At 40.7% G+C, this 27,209-nt stretch overlaps 1 protein-coding gene across 1 annotated transcript in view; it reads right to left on the reverse strand.

Annotated features, from left to right (window-relative positions):
* Positions 1-27,209, reverse strand: part of LOC124214285 (uncharacterized) — a 75,842-nt gene that overhangs the window by 39,635 nt on the left and 8,998 nt on the right. Inside the window, exon 2 of the mRNA XM_046616527.2 lies at positions 393-720. Within this exon, the coding sequence (XP_046472483.1) occupies positions 393-720 (328 nt within the window). The remainder of the gene's footprint in view (positions 1-392; positions 721-27,209) is intronic.

Below are 27,209 nucleotides of genomic sequence, written 5' to 3' on the forward strand. Positions count from 1 at the left end.
TCGTATTCTTCACACATTGTCATAAGATTTCGTTCAAATTCTTACTTGGGTGCGAGTTATCCTAAATTTAATGTTGAAAAACGTCTCATTTTTTGTCACTGTTTTTAAAAGTGATGTTTCTTTCCAAACGAAGCTATTGAAAATATCCTACGACATAATTTGCGAGCATTTGCAATTAGATTGTGCCAGAAACATCTGTATGCTATGCTCCAAATATTAAGTACAAAGAAACCTTACGCGCAATAATTTTTCACCTCTAATAAGTTTCTAAGCTTTTCTCGCATAAGAAACAATTGACCGAAATACCCAGGAATTTCGTGAAATTCCTTTAAATGCCCGCTCAACGGCTGCTCCGGCTGCCGCTGTTCATAATTGTCATATACCATACTCACTGCTGAGTCTGTTCGGCGTCCGTCGACTCTCGATGACAGCTTTCCTCGAGCCCAGGGTGTCCCACTTGTAGGCACTGTAGTTGCTCATTGGCGGGTACTCGGTCGAGGTGGTCTGGATGTTCGTCAATCCACTTGACCGAACCCGAGCGTCGAATAATTTCGACTGGCGATGATCAAATGGACGTGTATACACGGGTAGCGGACTCGGTGTCGTGGTTGTCGTCGTGGTTGTCGTCGTAGTCGTCATTGGAGGCAGAGTTGAGGTGGTGGTCGAAGGTGGTAGCGTTGGCCTTTCGGCTTCATCCTCGATTTCCTCATCAGCGTAATCCTGCAACGTCAAGTAGAAGAGAGCGGGGGGTCACACGTTATTCAGCATTTGGTGGAAAAAAGTCGTCAAAGAAAGAAAGAAAGAAAAAAAGCAAAGGAAAAATTACACACATACAAATGGATAAAAACGTCAGCGACAACGACTATTATAAGCTGACCATCAATCATCACCCCGCAGCCTCTAGGCATAATTGGGACGCATTGTGGCTAACAGGATACCGCGATGCGGAGTTTCATTCATATTCCTTCTATCCTTCATTCCCTCCTCCACGATTACATCTCGGCCTTCAGGTACACGCGTGCCTATACCCATGCATAGACGTACAGCCACAGACAAACAACTTCACCGCTTGACCGACGTCGTCAGGTACATTTGCTGGTTAGGTACACCGGTAATAAGTTTCTTTAACTGGCCTGTCGGGGCGTGTCGAAATAAATTGGAAACAACGCAAACGGTGCTTGATGCTTGTTAGTTTTGCTGCTTGTTACCCTGCGTCGAGAACGCAAAAATTGAAGTCACGTAATTGTTCCCGAATTCGAATGAAACATGACACCAAACTGGTTGGGCCGGGAATTTCTGTGCTCAAATCGTGGTCGTGTTTTGCTCCAGAGGTGAATCGACGCCTGCTTATTCCTGGATGTTATGCAAGAGTGGACGCCTGGCGTCCGTTCCATGCAGAAACGTGCAATTCATTGGTTTGCAAAAGTATCGCCAACAAGGAAAGTCTCGTCGTGGGTATGTCTACACGTCATCTCAGAGGTCGTCAACAGGTCGTTCACCAAATTCAACGTGAACGTAGCTCTTATACTGTTCGATCGAGACGTGACCAAACAGTTAAAAACCTTCGTTATAACTACACAGAATTTCGACTGCACGATGATGGCTAGCTTATGGCACAGAACGTTGGTAATAGTTGTTACTTTATGCGTACGGTGAGAGCTGTAATATCTACGTGTTCGGAGTCTCAGTAATTAACCGATGTACATGATGAATCGTGCGGCGATTACTGAACGAGTCATATTTTGAGGCTAACGAAAATAGGTTGTACATACGCAGGAATTGGTAGCCTAGATTTTCGACTAGTTAAAACTAACTAATTATAATTTGTCAAAATTGTATAGCTTGCGTTGATCATGCAAATGTTGCCATAAATCGATCCGTCAACGCTTGTGAATGTGCGGCACATAGAATCTTCATAACCGTTCGTTTCATTGGACAGTTATATTGGCTCGATGATTGAAACTTGACCGTCATGCTTGTAACAGTTATTGTATACGTATACGAAATTTTTATGACTCGCTACTGATTTTGGTAGTTTTATATTTAAAGTAAATCAACTGCTGGCTCCAGGTTAAATCCTCCCGAAGCATGAAAAGAAGGATCGAGGCGATTCAAAACATCTCCGTACGGATGTATTAATGCAATGCAAGATAAGTTGGATGCAGTACACCGATGCATAGAATGTAGACACATGCCAGCAAAGCCTGTGCAATGCAACGTCCTTATACCTGTAAAGCTATAAATGTTGAGATGTCGGAAGACTCGCGGCGAAGCTTTAACGCGCCAAATTTAGCCGACGGATCTAATCCTACTCACGGCTGGTTAATTACTTTCCCGACAAAAATGGATCCTCATCGGAATCGCGCACCACGCACTCCGACTACTCATAAGAAACAAGACAAACGATACTGAAAGTTGCGACTGATTACCGGTTTCAATCATGCGTCGAGCGTGTAAACGAGATGTCCGATTGAAGGAAGATTGGTACATTTACTTGGATTGCGAAATGATATGTATGTCTCATTTTTATCAGGCTGAAGTTTGTAACGTTATTTCAATGCTGCATCTTTGAACTTGAAATTTAGTAAACCATTAATGCAGCATCAACAAACTCAAATTTTGTAAATTCAACTTCGTCTTCAGGTATTTTAAGGGTGCACAACAGTGATTTTTGTTTCAACGTTTAGATACATTAACGTTACTAACTTCACCCTCGTTAAATTTCGCATTAGGATCGAGCCGCGATGCGTCGTTGAAATGCATACACTGCTTACTGCATATATATATATCGCTACAAAACTATTTAATCTTTATTTGCACGACTCGAGCTTCCAAAGCCGTGCGCTTCTCCTCGGAGGCAGACTGCGTCTGAGCCTTTGATACGCCGCTAATATAAACAATCCGGCCTGTAGGTACCCAACGGAGAACGAATGAAGGGAAGATATGTTGCGAGCCAGAGAGAGGGGACGTAGAAGAGACGGAGGAGATTATCAAGGAAAGATCACCGAAGACAATTAGTCAAGTGATAATCGGTTTGACCTTGCTTTCCAATTCGTACTACACCATATTTTTTTTTCGACAAATAACGGACTGACGGTGTATCTTATACGAATTTCTTCTAACGATTATATTACCCGTACACAGAGGATGTTACATATTCATATTGTATTACTCCACGACGTACGCAGCTCTACAAGTAATGTTTCGGTCTACCGCACTCTCGGATTTAGCCCCGAAGCGGAGGAGGACGCATATTAGCGAGAGCTTTCCGGAGCTGTCCTGTTATTAAATTTAACCGATATACGTTGCTCAACCAAAGTGGACCACCCAAAGCCGGCAGCGAGTTGGCCAACCGCTACGTAAATCTTCAACAACCGCACGCACTTCCTCCCCGAGCGATTAATGTAAATTTCATTGCCAGTTTTGGGCGATTTGTGGAACGAAAACTGGCCAAGTAAAATATTGACAACTCTATCAATTGATCGACCGTACCATAATACCAGTATCTAAGTTAGGGACGACGTTGTTTCTGTGAAACATTTCATCTATGATAATTCAGATGTTCTTTACAGCAGTTTCATCACGATCCAGCCGTATGTTACAGGAACTTCTTACTGGAAAACAAAATCTCCCATTTGAATGCGTGACGTCGAGTCATTTGAGGTCGTCTAAATTCTTGTACAGTCACTCGGAGGTGCGATCATGCGAAGTCGCTTTTATACTCTTTAGAGTCGTGTAAAGTGGCTTCAAGTCATTCGAATTCATGTAAAGCCTGACGCGAACGGGGGGAGCTTAAATCAATCCGTCTCATGTGAATCAAGGACGGAAATACAAGAAAGTGAAAGAATCGGTCCCGATCCCCCGTCAGTAGCTACATTCCTTCTCATGTAACATGTGGTAGTTTTGCATCGCGAGTGCAATAATTCCGGAGACAAGAAGCCCGAGCTTTCGCCGAAAGACTTGAAAGTGAAATATCGTCAGGCTCGAGGGGAGATCTATGCTTTACGATCAATAACTTCGAGCCATGTGCAGCTCTTGTCTCCTTTCATTGTTGGTTAATCGCGTCTTTTACACTGTAGTCTCGGGGTAGGCAGCTGCCTTTGCTGCTTTGCAATACCTGGGCGTCGATGTGTATACGTGGGGAATATTTTTGCTCCAGTTTGTGAGGTCGTTAAATTAACACACCTTCACGCTGATCAGATATACACAACTGGCGGTAGGAACAGACGTGTATATCTTCTAGCTAACAATAAGACCTTGTCCACGTCCAGCGGTTCGGCCGATCGTGGATCCAGGATAGCCCTCGCCGAGGCTTTATTATACTGCACCCACCCACGACGTGTATACCGGGAACTGGATATACGTATAGGTATTCCTACGTCGCATAAGCCATGGAGTATACGCTGTTGGAAATAATTAGTTTACCGTAAAAATTACAAGGTGGTATCACCATTTTTCTGCTCAATTTGGTGAGAACGGCCGAGTATCGAACGAGTAATCAAATTGTAAATCGCGTATTCTTCTCTCCCGAGTAATGGAATCGTTTCGAACTTGGGAAACGGTATAGTTTGAAATTAATCTTGTCCGGTTATTAAAAAAATTATGTAAAATTGATTCCAATTCGATTTGTGTTTTTGAAATACGCTACGGCATAGCTGAATCACGTATTTTTTGTATTTTTGCATCAATTTCCTGAACTCAGCGACCATGCAAACGTGTTGTAAAGGTTTGACACGATTTCATGGCTGAGGAGAAGAAGAAATTGTAAAATACAATTTGCTGAATTTATCGGTCAAACTCGAAAGTCCGATATCCTCTTGACAAGCTTCTTTACGTTTCATGGATTCTGGGAAATTTCAATTACATGTTATGTAACATAATAAATATATAAAATTGCATCACTACGGGTAGCCAGTAGTGTTCTTTTTTCTTCGTTTTCCGATTCGATTGAAACAGTGCAGTTAATGCAGTGAAAGTGAACGATTCCGACACCACCATGCAGCGCCAGCCGTGAGCCGCAATTCCATCGACGCCGCGTAAAAGAAAGAAGAATAAAAAGGATTCACCGTAACGCCGAGTTCATGCTCACGATAATCTTTCTCTCAGCAATTTAAGAAATCGGTGCTGTTTTTCATAAATCGCCAAGATTCTGCGCTGAGGAATAAAAGAATTGAAAATCGTGTCCCCACGGAGATTACAAAACATGTTTTCGACCGTTGGGACAGGGACGATCGTTACGATGGTCGTTGTTGTACTGCAAGATGCGTTGTCGAATCGTCTGAGAATCGCGACACGTCTGCCGACGCTGCGGCATGGTGACGTCATCGAGGTAATTGGCTACAGAGTTATGCAAAAAGATGGGTTTGTCTGCTGCACCGAAGGCAAATGCCCCTCGGGGCGAAATGCGCGTTGGCAGAAAAACAATGCCTCCGCATCATGAACGCCTGCAATCTGCAAGCCTTAAGAACGAACGCAGAAAGTTGTTCGTTGGATCGAGCCAAAATCAATCAGTGAATAATCATCTCGGTAAACATTGTTTTCCTTATGATTGTTCTATTGTTTTCTGGAAAGTATACTAATTAGAATAATCGAACGTACACGATTACGAAGAACGTTTTTTCATCCTACCTACCTATTATAATTTGCGCTAAAAATTCGAGTCCCACTGCAAGTTGTAGATTACATATGCCGCGTAGGTATGTAAGGAGTTAGATCCACAAACAGGGGTTAAGTATTTCAGTTTATTTTACTTCAAGCATTACCGAAAACAGTTTACAGAACTCGATATTGGATTGCAGGATTGGGGTCCCGAGTATTCGACGGAGTGTAAGGATAAAGAATACCGGGGTAAACAGACAGTGATAAACGATCGAAACGAAACGAGAAATGTTTTTTTACATTTCGTACTGAGCTTTTTCTTCAACTTTGGAAGCAGACGCTTCGAAATGTCATGTCAGGTTATACAAACCGACATTCTCCGGCGCATGTACTCGATGAATGAGTTTTTAAAATCTATTAATAGTGAATTACGGGTGAACGGAATGGCATTCAAGGCTCGTCTAACCTTTTTCAAATCGGCTCTACTGCAGTCACGTCCGCATCGCGTCTAACTATATCCAACAATCCGCCTATCTATCTATGTTTTCATCTAACTATTCATCTATCTACGTTTACCTGCCTACATGCTTCGTGAACGTCAAACTATATCTACCTATCCACCCATCCATCTATATATTTATCTATCCATCAATCTCTCTATCTATGTTTCCATCTGACTATTCGTGTATCTATGTTTATCTACCTATATGCTGCGTGAACGTCGAAGTACGTCTACTTACCTATCTATCAATCTATCTATCTATGTATCTCTGTATCTGTGTACCTATCTTCCCATAAATTCATCTGTTCATCCATCTCTTCATTCGTTTTTCCATCTAACTATTCATCTACCTGTTCGTGAACGTCACAGGCGATAGGTATGCATAACGCAGCGCGTCGCGTCCGCTCTACCGGCATAGCGCACGGACAACGCGCATTGCGCGACTCATACCCAATTGAATGGCTCGAGGTACTTTTCTTGGAACCGACTACCGCGCTGCCAGGCTGTCTGCTGGTGGTTCTGCGCGTCTCAGCGTGCGCGGCGATTGGGTTTATTGCTTTTATTCTTCATTTCCCAGCTCCGTGTTTTACTTTTTTTTCCGCGTTTTTCTGCGAGCCAACTTTTTCCAAGAATTACTTTGCGCAACGGCCGCGAATATGTCTCATTTCTACACGTACCAGCAGGGAATGCGTTACGATTCAGGCCTTGGGCCCCACCCCTTGAAAAAAGGAAATTCAACTGCCGTAAACGCCTGGAGGTAGAATAGTTAGAAAATCTTGGTCAACGCTTTTCTGGAGAGCGTCCAATTCAATTATCATCACAATATCATGATATGGCAGTAATTCGCAACATGAAATACTTTAATTAGACCAGATTCGACGGTGACCAATGCAACCTATTCATCGTCGTTTTTCTGTCACAACTCTCTTGACTCATATGCTTATACTTTCAGAGGTTTCGAAATGTTTGTTGCGTCACACAGCTTCTGTCAATTCGACTGTTGGAATTTGTTATGGATACTAATGGATACCCCGCCAGAAAAGACATCCGTTGGTGTTATCAACAAACTGATTCTATTTATTTGTTCAATTTCGCCGATAAGATTGCTTTCGACATATTTATATAAGGGAAGATGCATTTTTTCAGCTCATCGTCACTTTGGAACATCACGTTCAAATTGTTTTTTTTTGTTCAATTTCATTAAAACTATTTGCAATATTTACATCCTCCAGATGTTTTTGTGCTTCAGAAGAAACATTTATTTCAGACTTAACATTCCCCCTTCGTCAGAGCACGTGAACACATGCATAAATGCTGAATCCTCGAGCAAGCGAATTTCATTTTCGTACCAAGTATTCCATTTTCGCGAATTCATACGAAACTGTCTCAAAGATGAAGATGTAGATTGAATTAATATGCGAATTGAGCGTAAAAGCTATTCGGGACACATAAAGTAATGCAAAGGGAGATGATTATCTTGTGCTCAAATTCGGTTGAAATTCTGTCCTCTCAGTTAATTAAGGGAGGGAGCTTGCACGGTTTAAATTCATACTTATTTTTAGGACTTTTCCTTTGAAGCGAGTGAAAATATTTGGAGCATTTTGAGTTTGAGGGCTTTGTTATTTATAGTTTCAAGAATATTTGTGACTTTTTTCATTGAAATTGATAACAAAATTGCGGCATATAGCATAGAAGTAGCGAACGATCACGTATTCAATCCGTTGGCGCAAATTCCTCGGTCAATATTTATCCGGTCGACTTGAAACTTTGACACAATCTTTAAAACCTGTTTATCAATCCGAGCTCGTGGCTATATTTTCGAATTTCAATCCCTACATTGTTTCATAAACATTTCTTTAACAATTTTTTGTTCGTAATCCTACATATTTTAAATATTCCGCGAATGCAAGAGGTTGTTAATCATCACTGTAGTGAGGAATTCACCCATCATTTACTTGTCACCACGAACGAGCTGCAGCTGAGGCGTTATACGTACAGTTCCTCGAGTAGTGAATCACGACAAAACTGAACGCGGTCGCGTCTCGTAAAACCATCCCAAACTACAACCGTTAGTCACTAGAAATTTCCACGTAGCCCTTTAGAGCTGGGCCACCCGGGTGAGCGATACAGGTCGAGAATTTCAAATCAGCTGCATCCTGCATCGCCAACGAGCAACAAGACGACAGCACGCTATTAACCCGCTCCGCATTGGTCAAGAGTCGCGGCATTCGACCCGGGCAATTTTTGTCGCGAGGTTTCCCCCGCAGCTATATTATGGCTCCTCAATCGCCGGACATCGTCATCGCCGGCAGCTGCAAACCTTTGTCGTTAGTTTGGTGGACAGCGCGACGCTTCTCCAGACCGCGCCATTTTCCCAGCACCAGAAACTTTCTTTCATCTCTCGGCTGGGCTCATTTGGACTCCAGCCAGTCCGCGATAGCTGTCCTGCCTGCCTGGCCGTTATTTTAACCACGTGTTAAAAATACATGCTGCATCCAGACTCGGTCCCTAACCCAGCACCCCGACCGTTTCACGATCGAACCTTCGATCACCCTCGCATGGCCAGCCGGTAGAGGAGCATAAAAGAGGTCAAACGGTGTTCTTTGCACGTTGGCTGAAGAAGAGATGAGCCAAAGTGAATGTGAAGCTACTTCGTACTTCGTCAAATAAGCACGTGTAAGAGACTTTGAAGAGGCACTGGAGCTACGCTCGAGAGATTTCATCAATCAGACAGTAGAAGTTAGGAGAAGGGCCGCAGCTGGAGAATCCTATTTCTATCCGAAGGGCGGTTCACTGAACGTACCCACCTACTGTATTCGTATTTGTTGTTATAATGCAATGAATTTCTAGCCGTTTGTTTACCGGTTGGAGACTTTTCTCCAAGGAGTGCCATGACATTCACCTCAGCACGTATCTCTCACTCTCTTCGCCGCTGCGAATAGACGGCGACATCATCCGGATGACGATGCAGCACATTGCAGCTTGGCTGAATTGATACTCCAGGCACAATCGACGATCACCGTATCCATGAAATCGCAACACACTTCACAATTGGCGCAAAAACATCGCGTCGAGTATTTTCGGATTAAAGAAATCTACGATAAAGGAATCCATAAAATCGTGGATACTCGAGTTATAATACAAGCCTAATGCACCGTGTGCTTAAGTCTTCAGTGACAATTGCAATAAGAATTGAGATGAATACGAGTTTAAATTTGTACGAACAGCATGAAAGAACACTTGAGGCTCTTGTGGACTCGTGGTGAAAAATGAATTCTCGACTTTCGATCAGATATTATAAGACCGGTGAGAGTAGCAACGGACATTTAACACATTTAACACACCGCTGAAGGTGTTCCACTCGCAATGCAACCGCGACGAGAACGCTTACTGTTGGTCCACTGTTGTTGGTTTCAGTTGTCTATTGAGAAAAGATAAGAATCAATGATCATTGAGAGCCTAGGTGTCGCTATCCTGGCTGGAGAAAGAGAGCGAGAGGCAAACTGCTACCGACTTTTGCCTTCACCGTGCGCGTGAATCAAGATATCGGAACCATTGAATTGACTAGCCTGCCGCTGTGCAGCGCACAGAGACTCGGGGTGTGCAGAATTTATTTCATATCACAGGACTGGATCGTGACTTAAGGCTAGTGCTCATGGCGCACCTGGCGCTCGTTGGACCGCTGAATCGATCTATGCCCCGATAAGCCTTCCGGGGAAACACTTCATTTTTCTTCTTTTATTTTTCTGAACGTCCGATTCTCCCGGCTCTCGGCAAGATCCGTTCCAACTTTCATCGCGCTTCATTCTACCTATGCAGTTTCGACAGTGCTGTTACGGGTATACCTGTACCTATACATGTGTAAACGTGAACTATGGAATAGCGAAGGTAACTTTCATTCGATGGTACCCCCTGAAGGCATTGGCAAACATGAAAATTCGTAAACATGTGTACTTAATATTGAGCTAAGATTATTTGTTATCACCAGACCTTGAAAATGGCAGTGGGTAGATACGTGAAAGCGTTTATTTCCTCGAGGAGGTCGTAAACCGACTTGAATATTGCTAGCGAATTGTTCTACGTAAATAATACTTACAGATGCGCGGAACTGAAACGTAAAAGTAATGCGAAATATTTTCACACGTTTTCGACTCAAATTTCATATGATGTGGAAAAAAGTGTTTGTTTCAATGAAACGAAGTGAAAGAGTTACGATTTTGACGGACAAAATGTTTAATTTTGGTGAATTTGCCTTTTTGCCTCGTCGACGTTGCGATAAATTACACAGCGATCGAGGAATCCGTTCCCGATGAATGGATGAGATTTTCATTCAAAGTTGCGGGGATCAGTTCGAACCAAATACGGAGTTTCATTCATCGATTCCTACCGCCGATCCATTCAGCTCGTAAAGGCAATAAATAGCAGCCTCTCACGTCCCTCCTGAGGCAAAGGATACATGCTTTGCGACGTTAACGGAAACCAATTAATTCGAAGCGCGTCCTCAAATCGAGGCACGTATCATGTAACCAATTAGTATATCACACAAGTATACGTAGGGCCTGCCTGCTTACGGAGCTCACTCGCCTCTCGAGTCGACAATGACTTCATAATAAAGCGTCGCGTATCACGATCAATCCTGTAAAGTCATATTTTTACCGAATGGACAACCTTTCCGTTTGGTGATAGGATTTATCGTCGGCTTCCGCGGAATCGATGTGAAAAAAGATTCATCGTAGATCACGCAGAAAACTTCTGTTTTTTGGTACCGAGAAATAAATGATGATTATACCGGCGCGCTGTAACTGGTTATCACACCTCAACACCGAACGACGCTTCTACATCGTTTTATAAATTCAAGATTAATTGGATATGCATCGTGCTCTCCTTAGTGCTCGTAAAACTTGACAACGTCAGTTTGCGCGGGTGCCACAACGTTATTATCTCAGCAAGAGCACACCTGTTACACAAATAGACGATGTATACCTGTTAAGTGCACCTTGCAGCGTGTCGAAATCTGAAAGCCGGGAGTTGGTTGAAAAACTCTCGAACAAGTTTGGTAAAATGAAAAACGCTGATGTTTTCCATGATTAGTGTTGGAAAGGGGCTGAAGGAGGTTCTGAACTCGCGAAACCGACGCTAGTGCGAAATGTAAATAAATGCATCCCATACGTGTTTCGTGGTCTTTGTATGTTTGCATAAACCCGTGATCTCGCGGCTCCTCCATGTTGCGGTTCCGCGGTGCGGTATAGGCTTGTTTTTTATTTTCCACTTATTTGTTTATTTTAAGGGCTATGTAACCACACGTGCCACATCGCAGGGTACGGTATGGTACACTAAAATAAACTCATACTCAACCGGACAATGAACGGGGTGCAACAATGGCGCTACCGCATTCTATTATACGTCGTCTGCGGGAGGCGCACGTGGTGTGTAATATAACGCTGCACAAACCGCCGGATCTCATGCTTGCTCGTAAAATCATATTCTCTTTCACACCGCGGTGCAACATTGTTGAAAACATTGTTATACCAACGAAAAATTATCACCTCTCACACGTCTCTCTGTATACGTATACCTATACAGACAATCACTAGTAGGAGTCGAGCCAAAATTAGTTGGCCATCTAGAGAAGTCGCGTCTTTGAGAAAAATAGTTAGACGTTAAACGTATTATAATCCTAGGATCACGTCAACGCCTGCCGCATTTTTTGGTGCTATTGTTTTCTGACTCGTAAATTATCCAGTAAATCTTGTGCCAAATTAATGATAAACAGAAATTTAAACGTATAAAAAAAGTGAGGCTGGAAGTCGGACAATCGAGGATCGCGCGAAAGGTGGATCGTAAAGGACGACGCGATTAGACGGCACCGATGATGTTATAAATATGCGAGTCGGTCACAGCCTGTGGCATCTGGCTGCACGTCTGCAATTGCATCAGGAGTCTAACCATATCGTGCGGCAAGGATGACAACTGTGCAGCTAAACTACAGCCGCGTAGCGCCCGAGTGTGGATGTATGTATGAAGATATTTGCGGGCTGGAGTTAATTTGTGTGCGAGATACGTGCGCACGGATGATACAACGTTGAAACTCCAGAGAGCGTGAACAATTGGATTATTCTAACGTCATACCGAACAGTCGTTACAACAGGAGCAAACGAAGAGTGAAAATACACGGTCCTTGACGTCGGGCCTTGGAGAAATTGGGCTTGCACGAAGGGGAGTTGCAGAAATACAATAACAACGCCCAAAGTGAGACGTTGGATAAATACATTTCGAGGGCAATGAACGAGATCTCTCCATAGGTATATCCGATCGCTGCTGCTTCCGCGGGCTAGAAAACAAAATTCAGTCGCAGGTTGCCTAGAAGAAGGTGCTGATCGATTGCGCATGCGCAAAATCTCTCGCGTCCCATTGGCCGTTCGTCTGCGGCGAGCCAATAATATGCGTCGAGGCGCTTGGCCAAACAATTGAAACGCGAGTACGATGACAAACAATCCGCGTGGATCGAAAATAAGTCGTAAGTTACGAGCGGGTGAATTGAAAATGAAGATAACGATAGAAATCGGAAATGTTATACGATTGGTCGAGGAAAGTGTTACTATCGAGTTGTTGGGCGAAAAAGAGGACGGAATTCGTTGGTATGCCCGGTGTAATTATTATTCAACTCTATTTGCATATCATAAGTAGGTGACGGTACTCGGCATAATGAGCGTTGTACTAGCTGATCTACAACGCGACGGTTCAAGCGCCGCGTGTGTTTTGTCCCGTGGGAGTAGGGGCCACGTTTTGCATCGTTCAAGTGCATTGAACCGTGACATTACCAACCGAGACTAGACGCGTTGGTATCATGGGCTCTAATCGTCTCCACCACGTAATGTGTACAGATGAGATGCGTTGGATGCGTGCGTAACGCAGTAACGCCTGAGATGCAGTCACGGTAACAGAACTTTGTCCGCGATTGTCTTATTACAAACTAACGGAGATTGTTGAATCGTCTCGGCACGCCGCACGATGCACTAATTCTCGGTTTTATCTGTTTTCTCTTATTTCAAAACGGGCCAAACTTGATGATGACCAAAGTCCATTGACGAAATAAATTTACTACGGGAAGATTCTGTGTCGAGGATAAATATACCGCAGTGGGGTGGTTTATTTGTCGATTTTTTTTTTTTTTAAGGTGTCAGTCGAAAAATTTGTGACAAATACTGAAAAAAAAAACTGTCGTAAAACCTGGAAAATGTGGGAAGTTATTTAGAGGTCGCTACCAATTATTGTAATATTTGTTACTTCTTTTTTTGATTACACCTTACGAACTTGTATGTATATATTAGTTTATTTTTTTTTTGTATCGAGGTCCAATTAATAATCATTTGAGTTGTTGATAATAAATAAAAAATATCACAATTATTCGGTAGCGACCTGTAAATATTGTCCTACCTCCTTTGGGTTTTACGACAATTTTTTTTCAGTCCTTGTCACAAATTATTTCCTAGTCACGTTAAGAAAAAAAAAAAAAAAAATTTAAAAATGAACCACCCTAATACCGCAGGCGCTTCATAACTCTCGGGGTCTTGAATATCCGGCATACCTTCAACGCTAAAGATAAGCGGGCAAGAGAATCACGCTGCGAAATATTCCGTCTATGTGTGTATAAAAAGCTGAATTGTTTTCATCCAAATTAATTTCAGATCATCGATCGTTGAGAACAACGGAAACCCCTATCGTTAATCAGCAGTACGTACAACCTTAACGACCGCATTTTGCATCTTGACAAGAAATGGCGATTTCGCTTAAATTTACGATCATTCAACGTGCAGTTTGGCGGCCAATTTTTTCCAGCTTCAAAGGCGCACCCCTTCGATTTGTGTTACATTCTCTGGACAATGAATTCTTTGATTCGGTGATGAGTGGCATTTTCGCTGCGTAGCTTGTACTGGGTATCGACAAACAATAGAGAAAGAGAGAGAGAGAGAAAGAGTAAGTGCTTCGGGTAATTAAGCTGGAGAATAATTACGCCGGCAACGGATCGAGTCTCTCGATGCTCTTCGAGTTCAGGGGCTGCAGCTGAAGTTTGCGAGCTCTTCTCTGCAAGCGGCGCATCTTTTTCTGCATACTTTGCATCGCGGCAGAAATAGCTTTGGCCGAGAGCTACCCGTTGAGATGTATATATAATTATATATGTATCTATATATATATATATAGACACTACGTACGTAGACGTAAACGACATACGCGCGTTTCTAGGTATGTAAACGTCGAGACGCCGAAGCCGGCTGGTCAGAACTCTACCGTCAAGTGTTCCTCGCTGCCGGATCCTCAACAATTTGACGGAACATAGACTGCCAAACTCTAGAATCGTCAGAACTCTTCTCTATAATATAGAATCGTATACGGATTCTCGATTTTGCCGTTCTATGTTTTGATACATTACTTTTCTATATTTTTTCATTCCGTATTTCGACTTTCTACATTTACAATTTTCTATACTCGGACTTTCCACAGTTAAAAATTTTACCAATCAGATTTTCGCGTCTATGATAATTCGAAATTCCTTCTCCAACAATCGACATTTCTAGTTTTTTACATCTACCCGTTTTTCCGATTCCTTTCACGAAGGCTGTTGATTTTTCGAGCCGAATAATGATCACCAAGTCTGCCCGCAGACACGAAGGAATGGAATTTGAGCCGTGTTTTCTCGTTCTATTAGAAGCTAATCAGCCGCGGTCAGTCCCGAGAGCTCACGATCAGCGGAGACTATTAGGGGAGGGAATCGGCGTCCTTAGAAGCAAAGACCGATGCATCGAATTACGCGGTATCGTGTCCCATCGGATCGGATGGGATCGGTACGAGATGCGTAATTAATAGCCCGGGGTCGGACATTCCCATGGACCACATGCGGAGGGCACAAATTGACCTATATATTCGAGGCTTCCTACATCATTAACCCGGCTAGCCAGACGACTATTATTAAACCGACTGTGAACCGCATCGTCTGCACAACGCGAGATCATATCTCGCGAAGCAAGTGCATTGTCACCGACGATTTCGATCATTCGCTATCGCATGCGGACAAAAATGCCTCGGCAAAAGCGATTCTGCTTTCGAAACCCGTGGGCATAATAAAAGGCACAAAAATTTCCGTGATAAATTTAAATTCCACCATCAGATCCCTTTATCTTATTTACCGCGACTGAGTTTGCTTAACCTGATATATTCAGCCGGGTTTTCGTTCAACGTATTCTCAAAAGACACATGTGTTCTCATTGTTACTCTCTACAGGCTGCGGTGCAGAAACCGAAGGAGATTCTCCCGGACCGGCGATTCTGTTACGCTTTGAGGTAGGTACTACGGGACGTATATTCCCAACCGAAAGTCAGTCTCGGTGAGAATATTGAACACTTTGCGATGTGATGAAAATCTGAAGAAAAAATCAAGCGTAACCAAGTTGATAAGATAACTCGTTTTGAATAATAATGATGCCTAAAATTTGGTCCCAAATTTATTTAAACAAATGATTGTGCAACAAATAATCATACAAAATGAATTCATCGATTTTTCTGAATGCGTATGAATATTTTTTGAAACTTTCCGTGATTTTGAATAATTACGTTTTCGAAAATTTTCTAAGATCTGTTTGTGAAACTGTTCGTTCCATGCCTCTGAAACTTCTTCGGCGTAACGTTGCAACCGTTTTACGAAAATTGATCCAAATTTCAGGACTTTGGATCCATTTTTCAAAATTATCAAAACTTGTAAAAAGAAATACACAGATATTCAGAAAAAGCAATGAATTCATTTTATAAGCAATAGCAAAAAATTTCACCACTGATTTGTTACACAAATTTTTGTTTAAATAATTGATCAGCAACTTTTTGCCATTATTATTATTATTATTCAAAACGAATTACCTTGTCAACTTGGTTATGATTGATTTTTTTTTTTCACAGACGTTTTTCTCATCGTGAATCGTTCAATATTCTCACCGAGACTCACTTTTGGTTGGGAATACACGTCCCGTAATACCTCAATTCTCTTCGAGAACCAAATGCTTTCATTGTTCGCGTGTATTTTACAGTAAAATTCTGACGCCAAACACTTGGAACAAAATTCATGATTCATCTTCTCGCGTGGTACAATTTTTCATTTTACGCCAACTCGTTTTGGATTCTTCACCTCATTTCCAGGCATCATACGTGTTTTATACATATACGACCAATTGTTTGATGTACGTCGACCATTCCCTCAGTTTTTCTTGTGATTCAAGTTCATGAATCATGCACGATAGGTGCAGGTATAACTGCAGCACCGACGGTATGCATCGTTTCGTTTATTTGTACTCTCTCCTATACCGCAGGTTGCATTCCGATCTCGCGGTCATCTTTTTTCGGTAATTACACCAACAAAAGTACAGTCACAGCAGCACGTCTCCGGTTTTATATACACACGTTATATTACACATACACCGATAATATCCCGAACACCCTGCCTTGCGTCTTGCAGGCGAGACTTTGAAACAATAAACGGAATCGGCGCCCACATTTTTTGCCCTCTTACCCTTCCATACGAAACATTTTTTCCGTTTCAATCCAAGTGCAGACAGAATTTGCTAATTATAGCGTGAAATTTGCCAGTGTTTGTAAAAATTGGGGCAAGGTTGAAAGTCAGGATATATAAAAACGTTTCCCTCTTTACAAGTGGTAGAAAACATACCACTTTCATCTTCTTCCATATTCCACGCGTCAATTAAATCATAAATCAATGGATACATTGTTTGATAAAAAGAACTTGGGTCTTTGAAATTTCAATTAAAAACATTTTTTCAACCAACAGTTTATCTCGTCATTAATTTTCAAGTTGAGAAATTTTTTTACAACAGGACAAATCATCTTACATCAGCTTTCGTACGATTAAAAATCACATCCTCGAATCTTTCGTCAGCCGCAACGATATCCAAGCGATTAATTACGTCGTCGACGTTGTATAAAAATAAGCCATTCCTAGGCATATCTGTTTTTTTCTTTCAACTTTCTTTCATTTTTACTTTGAATGGGTCATTGCGCTCGATCCGAGAAAAGCTGAGGCATGCGCAAGCTCTGCAGAGATTAATTTTAATATGCGCGATCAACGATCAACGGTGACGGTGCTGATGGAAATTTATGGACTCGGTATAACAGGCATTCTTAAGCATGGTACGTGGGCGTTTCTGAATGCCCTGCAGCCCTGTCACGAGCCTTCAACTCTTTAGCAGCCGCACTTGACAGGGCGTATAAATGTAAGTAAATGTACCCGGAATCCCTAGTTAACACCGTCAAATCCCGCGAGGTCACAACAACCAGCCGTTGGGCAACTTACTCGGATGATGATTCACTCTGGTGGGCAAATTCATACCGCGGCAGGGTCGAATCATCAATTCGAAACTAATTACACGCTTCCAAACCGTTTATCGATTCTGAAATATTATTACAAAGGAGGATGAGGAACATTAAAAATATTATGCATAGAAGCGAAGCAGTTTTATCAAAACGTTGCGGCTCCTCCCCGTTTCGAATGACCGATTCACTTCGTTCCGAAGATCGTTGATCGCCCTTTATTATTACCATCGAAAATTTCGGAAAATCATCTCATGTGCTGGTAAAACGTCATTTTATCACCGAAAGCAATGCCTGACAGTTTTAATAGAGAAACTGGGAATCGCTGAGCAAGCGATGTTCTTTGGTCCGAAGAGCGAGCTTGGGTGGCCAAGAGATACTCCAAGGACTCCTCATCCTTCCCAACGTGATAACGAAGCTTTTATGCGTAAACCGCAAGCCGACTCGAGACTCCCAGAAGCGATTTTCAAGCTGCGAGAGCGTTTTACTGCTCACGTAAAATGTATTCCTTAATTTGCGTAATTCGATTCCAAGTCCTCGTACCGGGATCTGCGACTCTGCTTCTTCTTCCTCCCTTCCGCTGTAGGGGTGGATATCAAAACTTGGAAGGATCGACATTTGGAATGGCTGATATATGTATATAGAAATTTCAAAAATGCGACTGATTAGAATGACTACTAATTGGTGAGACTTTCCATCGATTAGAGTGACTACCAAGCAGTGTACACTTTCATAAATCAAGATCTCGAAAAATTCGTCTTTCGTAAGGTTGTCTTCGCATGTTTGAAATTTCGATATATCATCCATTCCAGACAATGATCCTTCCAAGTTTTGACGCCCACCCAACTGCAGGTTCGAAGGATCTCACAGTCAAAGCTCGAAATGCGGTCATTCAGGATCACGTCGCTAATTAAAATTATTCAACTCCGCGTACCGCGGCTGTTGTCTACGTTATTTCCCAGTGCATCGGTATGCTAATAACTTTTGTCAAATGTACTATCCCGTGAGAACTGGGACAACGGGATCATCGTACCAATAAAGTGACACGCGGTCGTCCCGCCGGTTATTTATATTAGATGCAGGGACCGTTCGTTCAATTGTGTACCGCATATGATGTATTCCGACATTTGTCTCGTCACTAATGTTCCTCCCTCTAGGCTCGGAATATTTCTTCGCAATTCGACAAGTTTTATACCGTTTAAAATGACCCGTAAATTCGGTCACTTTTTCCCAAAACGAGTCCGTTTAAAACTATACACGACGTAAATTGAACAATTCATGCCCTAACGTTGAGAAATAAATGCACTCTTTTTCTATATTAATATGTATAATGATGTACTGTAAACTTGCAAGGCCTCGAGACTGTCGATGCGATAAGCAAGAATGATTCAATTTCTCGCCGGGGCGCGCGGAGAAGGTATGAATAAAAAGAAGAACGAAATAAGAAAAGGGGAAGGGTGTATGGATAGGAGAAGCGTGAAATCTTGGATCATTCTCGTGGAGCTCTGACAGTAGCTCGAACCTCGTAGATCGAACGCATCTCAGATCTTATCGCCGGATATTTTAATACGGAACTACGCCAAGATACGCGAGGTATACGCGTTCCTACTTGCAAAGGTGAAAGCCAAAGGTAGGTAGCTACAATTTCTTTCAATCAAAACACAAAGAGAATGTAATGTAAACTACTCGAGGTGCGATCTCTCGGATCAATAAAGGTTTCGAGCATCTGGTTCTTGAATCATAATTTGTATCGGGGATTCCACGTCAAATTAGCAGCCCGTCTACCTCATCCTCTTTGATTTAGATTCATTTGCAGTATGATGTTCACACCGACCCAAAAAAGGTCGCGGAATTTTTTTTAGATTTTTTCAGCCACCGGTGGAATTCGAAAAAAATCGAAAAACTAATTCCGAAAACGCCATTTTGAGGAATCCAAAAAAATTCACACAGATTCTATGATTTGAAATGTGATTTTTAAACACCACACGATAATAGGATCTCAATATTTACTATTTTTCGCAAGTTTTTAGTTTTTCTATGTCGGAATTGGATTTTCTGTTTCGATTCTGGAGTTTATTTAGATCGAGGTATACAAAAATTAAAAAAGCAAAAACAATTCTGACATCAAAGAACTAAAAACTTGCGAAAAAAATAGTAAATATTGAGATACCGTTATCTTGCCATGCTTGAAGATCACATTTTAAATCATAGAATCATCGAGAACTTTTTAATTGGTTTTGCAATTTCGAATAAATTTCACCGACGGCTGAAAAAAATCTGAAAAATTTCCGAAGACCTTTTTGTGGGTTGGTAAAAACATCGTACTAGAAACCGATCAAGATCGTAGGAAGTGAAGTACATGGGCTGCTAATTTGACGTGGAATCCCCCATATACGTTACACGTACACAGCTATATTCCACATCGCCCGCCCGCAGCAAATGGCAAGTGATGATGAATAATAATTAAAAATTATTAATTTACCGATGAGAAAAACTTTTCATTTACCAATTTTTCTCACATTAATTTTTCAACGTACCGTAATAAAATATCATGTCTTGTAATAAAATAATATCGTTTCGTATATGAGACATTACACGCGTGGTTAATTACATACCGCGCCTGCAGAGCTGCAGATCTTACCGAGCGAAATTACTTGCACTTAGCGCAGCAGCCGGCTGGCTCGCGGAGTGGGCTTGAAAAAATGACGTTTCATTGGTAATTGGCTTGTGTGTTATACGTAGGCTGTTGATTTCTTTCCATTTCGAACCACTCGCGTTCGATCGGAATTATTTTCTATCTATTAAATTGAGAAAACCCACGTACGAGGTAAATCGTGCAGGATTTCAACATTCGATAGATTACATCCGTCAAATACACGGCGGCTCGAAATTGCGTTATTGTATGTATTGTTACAAAGGATGAAACAACCCGTTTTGCCCCCCTCTCTGATCTAGTAGTCCTCATAGATAATACGCGTATAAAAAGTATCACAGCCGTCATATCTCACAAAATGAACAAGGCTTCTGCGTCGACTAACATTATTGTAAAAACAGTCATGTTCCAGATGGTCTGAAATTATACGTATTTTTAGACATTTTTTTTTTTTTTTTAAGAAAATGAAAACACTCAAAGCTATTTGAATTTGAGGGCTTTATTATGTACAGATATTATTTAAGATTCTGGAATTTTTTCATTGAAATTAATAACAAAATGGCGGTATGGCGCGTATAAGTAGCGAACAAATTTCGACACAATATTTAAAACTTGTTTATCGACTCGAGCTCGTGGCTAGATTTTTCAATTTCGACCATAAAAATTTTTTTATAAACAGTTTGATAACAATTCTCTGTTCATAATCGGATATATATGAGAATTTTTATATACTTTTTAAAAATATTTTCTTTAAACCGATGAAATGAGATTTTTCTCATCTCTTAAGTTCGCTGCGTTTATAAGCTCACGAACCTCTTATTTCATTCTGAAACACCGAGTTCGTTACAATACATTATGTGCGGAGCCATGAGAGTAGAGATCAAAATTGCACAATATTAATAACCTCCCGATGCCTGTTGAATCGTCGATCGTCGTCTTAACAACGCCGGAGAAAGAACGAGCTCCTCGATTCTTAGACGTTTGTAATACGAAATTTCACGTTATATCCGTGCGTGTATAAGCGCGTGTAACAAATTATAGTTGTGTAAGATGTGAGACGACGCATTTGAATAAGAAACGACGCTATTCTCTCCTCTTCTACTTTTTAGAATAATTCAGCATCTTGACAAAAAAAAAAAAAGAAACAAAGAACCGGAGCCACGCCCTGACGACTCTAATTGCTTCTGAAACTTGATCTGCATTAAAACCTTGTCGAATCAGAGAAATTTATCAATGCACGATTCACACTGAAACGATTTTCTGACGTATTACATATTCTTTCAATTATCACAAGTATCGTTCTCCGTTAAATTCATGATTGTTTCTTTGGTTTTTTTTTTTTTTTATTTCTATTAAACTTTCAAGACATCGTCTCGAACAGATATGAATTATAATAATTCTGAACGTGCGTGTCGTTGTGAATCAACCGACAATTTCATGAATGGTTAAATAGAAAGCGTTTATTCGTAACGATGAACTAACGCGGTAAACAAACATGTGGTTTCATTTCTCAGTTGTTGAAGTCGACGAAAGTATAGCCTGCAGGTTGCAAACATACGAGTATGAGGAATTATCGGTTTATAGTCGTGGAAATTGCATTCAACGTATATTACAGTTTGACGTTTCTATCACTTTCAATAATCATCAAATAAACCGACGATTATTTTACTATGGTATATGAAAATCGGATCGAGCTGATAAATCAAGGAGGTAAGTAAGTTGCCAATAATAAATACTGTTTTGTAATTTCGTCGCGAGATTTTATCAAATTAGTATATATTCGTCGACTAGCTTAATTTTACGATATATTTAGAAGAAATGAAATTACGTTAACATAGCTTTATACGTATGTGATAACAGATCGCTTTGGAAATGGTTAAAAATGTGCCATAGATTCGACCTCACTAGAATTATAGGAAGTTTAACGGTTTACCAAATAAAACGAGTAATTTCAGACTAAAATTGAACTTCTAAACCGGATTTAAAACAATTTTAATCGTAAAATCGGTACCCAAATTTTCGTTAATAATTCTGGTATCTTCATTTTCACATTTTCAGAAAAATCATCGTACCTATAATAATTTCCGAGCAAACGAATTTGATAAAACCTCAATGATCGACTACCTCGTCTCAAATCGAATGAAATTCATATATTCAATTCCCGACCAACAATACTTTTCAATTGAACCTGCGCAGTCGCAGGATTGAGACAAGACGTTTTTTCTCCGACGCGTCCGCCTCGTCAATTACATTAATCACCGTCGAAGCTGCGCCAGGCGTTTGATCCACATTTTAAGCAGCGTAATAATTAAAATCCCCCGGGGGGGGAAAAAACGGCGGTAGAAAGAAAGCTACCGAATACGCGCCGAAATTCCATCTCCGAACAACCGCGTTCCATGCGTAGGATTTACGCTCTACAAATACATGCAGACCAGCCTCGGGGAAATAATTGAGACGTGCAGCAGGCCGTTCCTTCTTTGCTCGGTGTAAAGCAATTGACCTCTTCCCGGTCAACACGAGAGGCATGACTTGCCGCCAGGCCGCGAGATACGAACCAGCTTTTACAGCGATTACAAATTCGCGCTGTTTTCGATCACGGCTCCGCCCAGCTTGCCGGGTGATAATTATTTAACGACGTTAATTAGTCTAGACTGGTTTGCTCCGCGTTTATTCCTGTATTTCTATTATATCCCTACTTCTGTTATTTGCTTACCGCCTCTCGAAATACGCCTGGCAATTACGCGGGATGCAAAAAAATGTTTCTTTTTCAGCCGCATGAGATGTTTTCGGTAAATACTGCGTTTTCGAGTGTCCTGAATCCAAAAATGATATTAAATGGAAGTAAGAAATCACTTTTGCACAGGATTTTTATAATCAAGAATAGGATACCAGATTTCGAATGAAACGGGAGTTTCGCTCCAAATGAAACTACAAACACGAGTTTAAGAAAAAACCTGACGTGATGGAACTTTTTGAATATTTTTCCCGGTTTTAGTGAGTGAAAATCTACGAGAGACGGAATAAAAAACTTGTGCAGTTTTTTGGTCGCAGACATGTGTTATCTCTTTAAGCCTAGGAACATAACGAGGAAAAAATTTCTAGGGTAAATGTGTCCAAGTTTTTGCTCTGATTAGCTCTGGATTCGCGTTTTAACGTCATTTGTTTAGAATGAACCAATAAGTTTATTTCGTTCAGTCGAATAACGTCTAATCGAGTCAAGTAGTAAAAAACAAAGAGAAATTTCATCGATTTTCGACATCAACTTTTGGTATATTGTTAATAAAGTCCCGCAGCCTGATTCTAGACGTGAAAAGTGTAAATTATAATCTTTATTGAAAGTTTACGCTCCGTTAGTTCCTCTGTAAATTCTGTGCAAATCCACAATCGACCTCGACTTTTTAACATTGCGCATTTTCTTCGAACCCGACAACTGATTGCGTTACATCGTTTTGTAAAAATTATTTCGAAATCGGAGTAAGAATATCTTTCGCAAGTTGGTTTTGTATAATAACGATAATTTCTAAATAAGAAAAATCTTATTTATACAGAAGATAGAATTATCCGTATCGATGACCTGTGCATGACTGGCCAACGCATATTTAAGGGGAATTCCAGAGCATATCTGCTCACTTTTTCTGATAACTTGCTGCCACAAACGCAACGTCCGAGTTTCGAAATTCATTTTAAAATCAATCGATTTACCCGAATATATTTAATTTCACGAATACCGCGAACTCGATAGACTTGAAAAATGGATTCAACCTTTCTTGGCGATTCAAACGGATATTTCGATAACATTCATACTTTGCGACGAATTCGTAATGCGTTCCCAAATTCACCGCAACGTTCTTCTCAGGATCTATCACCCCGTGATCGATCTCGTTTCTCGGATAGAATACGTTTTCCCCTCAGCTGCGCGTCGTGTGAGATCGAAGGATTTCATTCGAAATTCAAAAACGTGTCAACTCAACCGAAATCCAGATTTGAAAAATGATCCGTGATTTATCGCACAGCCGTTCTTCCCTCCGGAATAAATATTCTTTCGTTCATTGGACGCGACAGGAGACCGTGGCCTTTTTTAGAAATTTATTGTCTCGGGTAAGTCTCGCGCATACCGACGAATGAAACGTGGATATTCGGTTTGCTCCGTTTCGTACGTGATATCGCAGTTTAAGCTGCAAATTTGTACGGAACTCACGTTAGGCTCGACTGACATTTAATCCAACCCGTGTGCGGCAGGATACGGATCGTTTTCCTGCTCTTTTCGACTCCAGGATTAACTTCAACACGGCTTTTAGTAGGCATCGAATGAAAAATGAATATTACTCACGGTTTCCGATACTAAAATGTTGATATTCCGATCCGTTATACAGCAATTTCGCTCTCACATTTTGAGCCATAAAATTGTGAACGTCTCATCTAATTAAGGGGTTACACGAGTTTGTAAATTATTTAACTTTCAGTATTTTGATTTTTTATTTATTTTTTTTTTTTTGATCTAAAAGTACACGTCAAGAATATTTTCACAAAGTTTCGAGTCAATTGAAGTAAAAGTCTAGGAGAGAGAGCCTTTGGATATTCATCCCATCAGGCTCGAATTGTATATTTTTGAAGTCTGAAATTTTTCATTCTTCTTCCAGACAGGAATAACTAGTACTTGGGCGAAAGTTTTTTTTTTTGTCTTTCTTCGATCACAATTCGTTGCACAAGGCAATACATAGTGTAGATTTTACCGAAAATCGTACTTTTTTGCACGAAACTCTGCCAAAATTACAAATTTCAATATGAAAAAAAAAAATCCTTCGTTCAATCATTAGCCGTACTCGCCTACTAACAGAAAATATTTGTTTTATTGATTTCACATAAAATTTGCACGAGTTATCGTCTCCATCGCGAAAATACTGGATCTCCAAAAATCAGTTATAAAAGTCTGAATTTTCAAAATTTTTCGTCCAAAACTTGGAGAAATGTCGATCGAATATTGCTCTTTCATACGCCTCAAGTTTGAATCAAACAAGTCTTTTTATTATATTTAGAAAAAATCAGAGAAAATATGCGTTTTTTAACCTTTGAAACCCATGCCATGATACATACACTATACATATACATATAAAGTAAATTGAGCACATGCGGAATGAAACGCGTACGTAAATTTTTTATCGAAGGATGCAGTGTGTTTATAACGTGTTGTTGTACGAGTAAATCAACGTTTTTTCTTTATCTTATTTGCGTTAAACTTGGTGAAAATCGTTGGTTGATTCGTTTGGAATGAGCGGGTTAATTCAGGGCCGTTCACTTCTCGGTAAATTCGACCTCGCGCTTCTCGTCCACCACGTATTGCGTACCTAATGTACGTACACATATTCATAGGTAGGCACTTGCTTGCTTGCTTACTTACGTACATATACGCGTAACGTCTCATTAACTTTCATGGGAAAGTGATTTGATGAGGCAAAAACACACGGTACTCGTGCCTACAGCTGTATTTATGCCTTTTTTATATGTCATTTAAGCCTTTCGAACGCAGTACCAAATTTCCAAGCAGACTTACCGGTAGGCTTAAGGATACTTGCGAGACGTACGGTCGGGGCGAAAAAGTGTTGGAACAAATACGTACGCGTGATTGAAAAGCTATAATCTGTTTACATTCGACTAAAAAAGAAAATCCTGAGATGCGATACAGATAAATAAATAAACTTTCGAGCACTGTATTTTAATGTTTCCGAATAGCTTTTTGCGTTAACGATATCAAATGAATCGAATTATGCTTTCACTGAAAGAGTTCCGGATTTGTTTCACCGATCCTGATTTACAGATCATTCTGTTCCTAAGTGTGCTCTCCGGAAATCGTTTCGAGTTAGATTTTGAATAATAATGATCAGTATTTTCTTTTTTGGAATTTATAACGATTCTGCATACTTATCACATTTTTTTTTTCTACCGACTTATGAGATAGAGTGAAAATCTGTCTCACAATCGGAAAGTTAGTACAAGGAAAATCCAAATCGCATTCTGCATGAATTGAGAAATGAAACAAGTTTATATTCGTTACTCAAATTGAATCGAATCATTTCTACAAGTATCTTTTCGTATATTTTTGAAATTCAATATAGTTTCAAAATTTTTTACCGCATCACAATTATTAACACTGTTTTATTATCCTTTTCAAATCATTGCTTGATAAAATTTTTTTCAAATTTGACAGACTGCATTTTGCCTTGCATAACTATACGTACCGTTTATCTTTAAGGAATTGATATTTTTCCTTAAAAAAGAAACCGTGATTTCTCCACGAGCCTGATAGTAATTTGATAGAGGAAGAAAAATGAACCGTCTATCAACATGCCGAAGAAGATGATCCGGTCTCCGATTCGAAATGACCGATTTCGCGTGTCACGCACGCACGCATGCATATATGTACGTATGTACAATATTATACATGCACTTGGCATGTGGCGCGCATTGTAATTGAGATTTATCGCCGCGGTGAATTATTATACATGCCGAGTGCGAGAGGAGCCATAAATAAAGCATAATATTATCTATTGTTATTAACAGAGCTGAAAATTAAACGTGCGTATCATCGTTCCGGTAAATCTTGTCGAGTGCCATGCAGGGCTTTTACACCCGAGTGCACTGCGGAGAAAGAGGCTGCAACTGGTCCCAGAGGTATAAAAAAATTCAGTACCAATATCGCTGCAGTTCGTTACACGTTCCGTGGGGTTCGTGACCAGAAGCGGCGTCGATTCCTCATAAAAATTGAGCCAAGTTTGTAATTAAGGACAGTAAAAAATTATCCTACAGTTTGTCTATTTTCTGCTATACATGTATATGTACAGGTCTTCGCAGGATGTTCCCGACAAGGCAGACAAACTCCTCGTCTCTCTCCTCTCGTTTTCTCAAGATTTATTATCCGTGGCGACTTGATTCAGATTGTAGCCGTGTAAAACCTGACTGATAATACAATCGACGAAAAAATAAACTGCAATTCCCGTTCCTCCACGCAACGATTAGCTGTGCATGTACAGCGCAACGTAAACGATAAATCCCGATTAAAGGCGAGATAATTAGCTTGAAATGGTTTTTG

This window comes from Neodiprion pinetum, chromosome 3 (assembly GCF_021155775.2).
Source record: "Neodiprion pinetum isolate iyNeoPine1 chromosome 3, iyNeoPine1.2, whole genome shotgun sequence".
Lineage (NCBI taxonomy): Eukaryota > Metazoa > Arthropoda > Insecta > Hymenoptera > Diprionidae > Neodiprion > Neodiprion pinetum.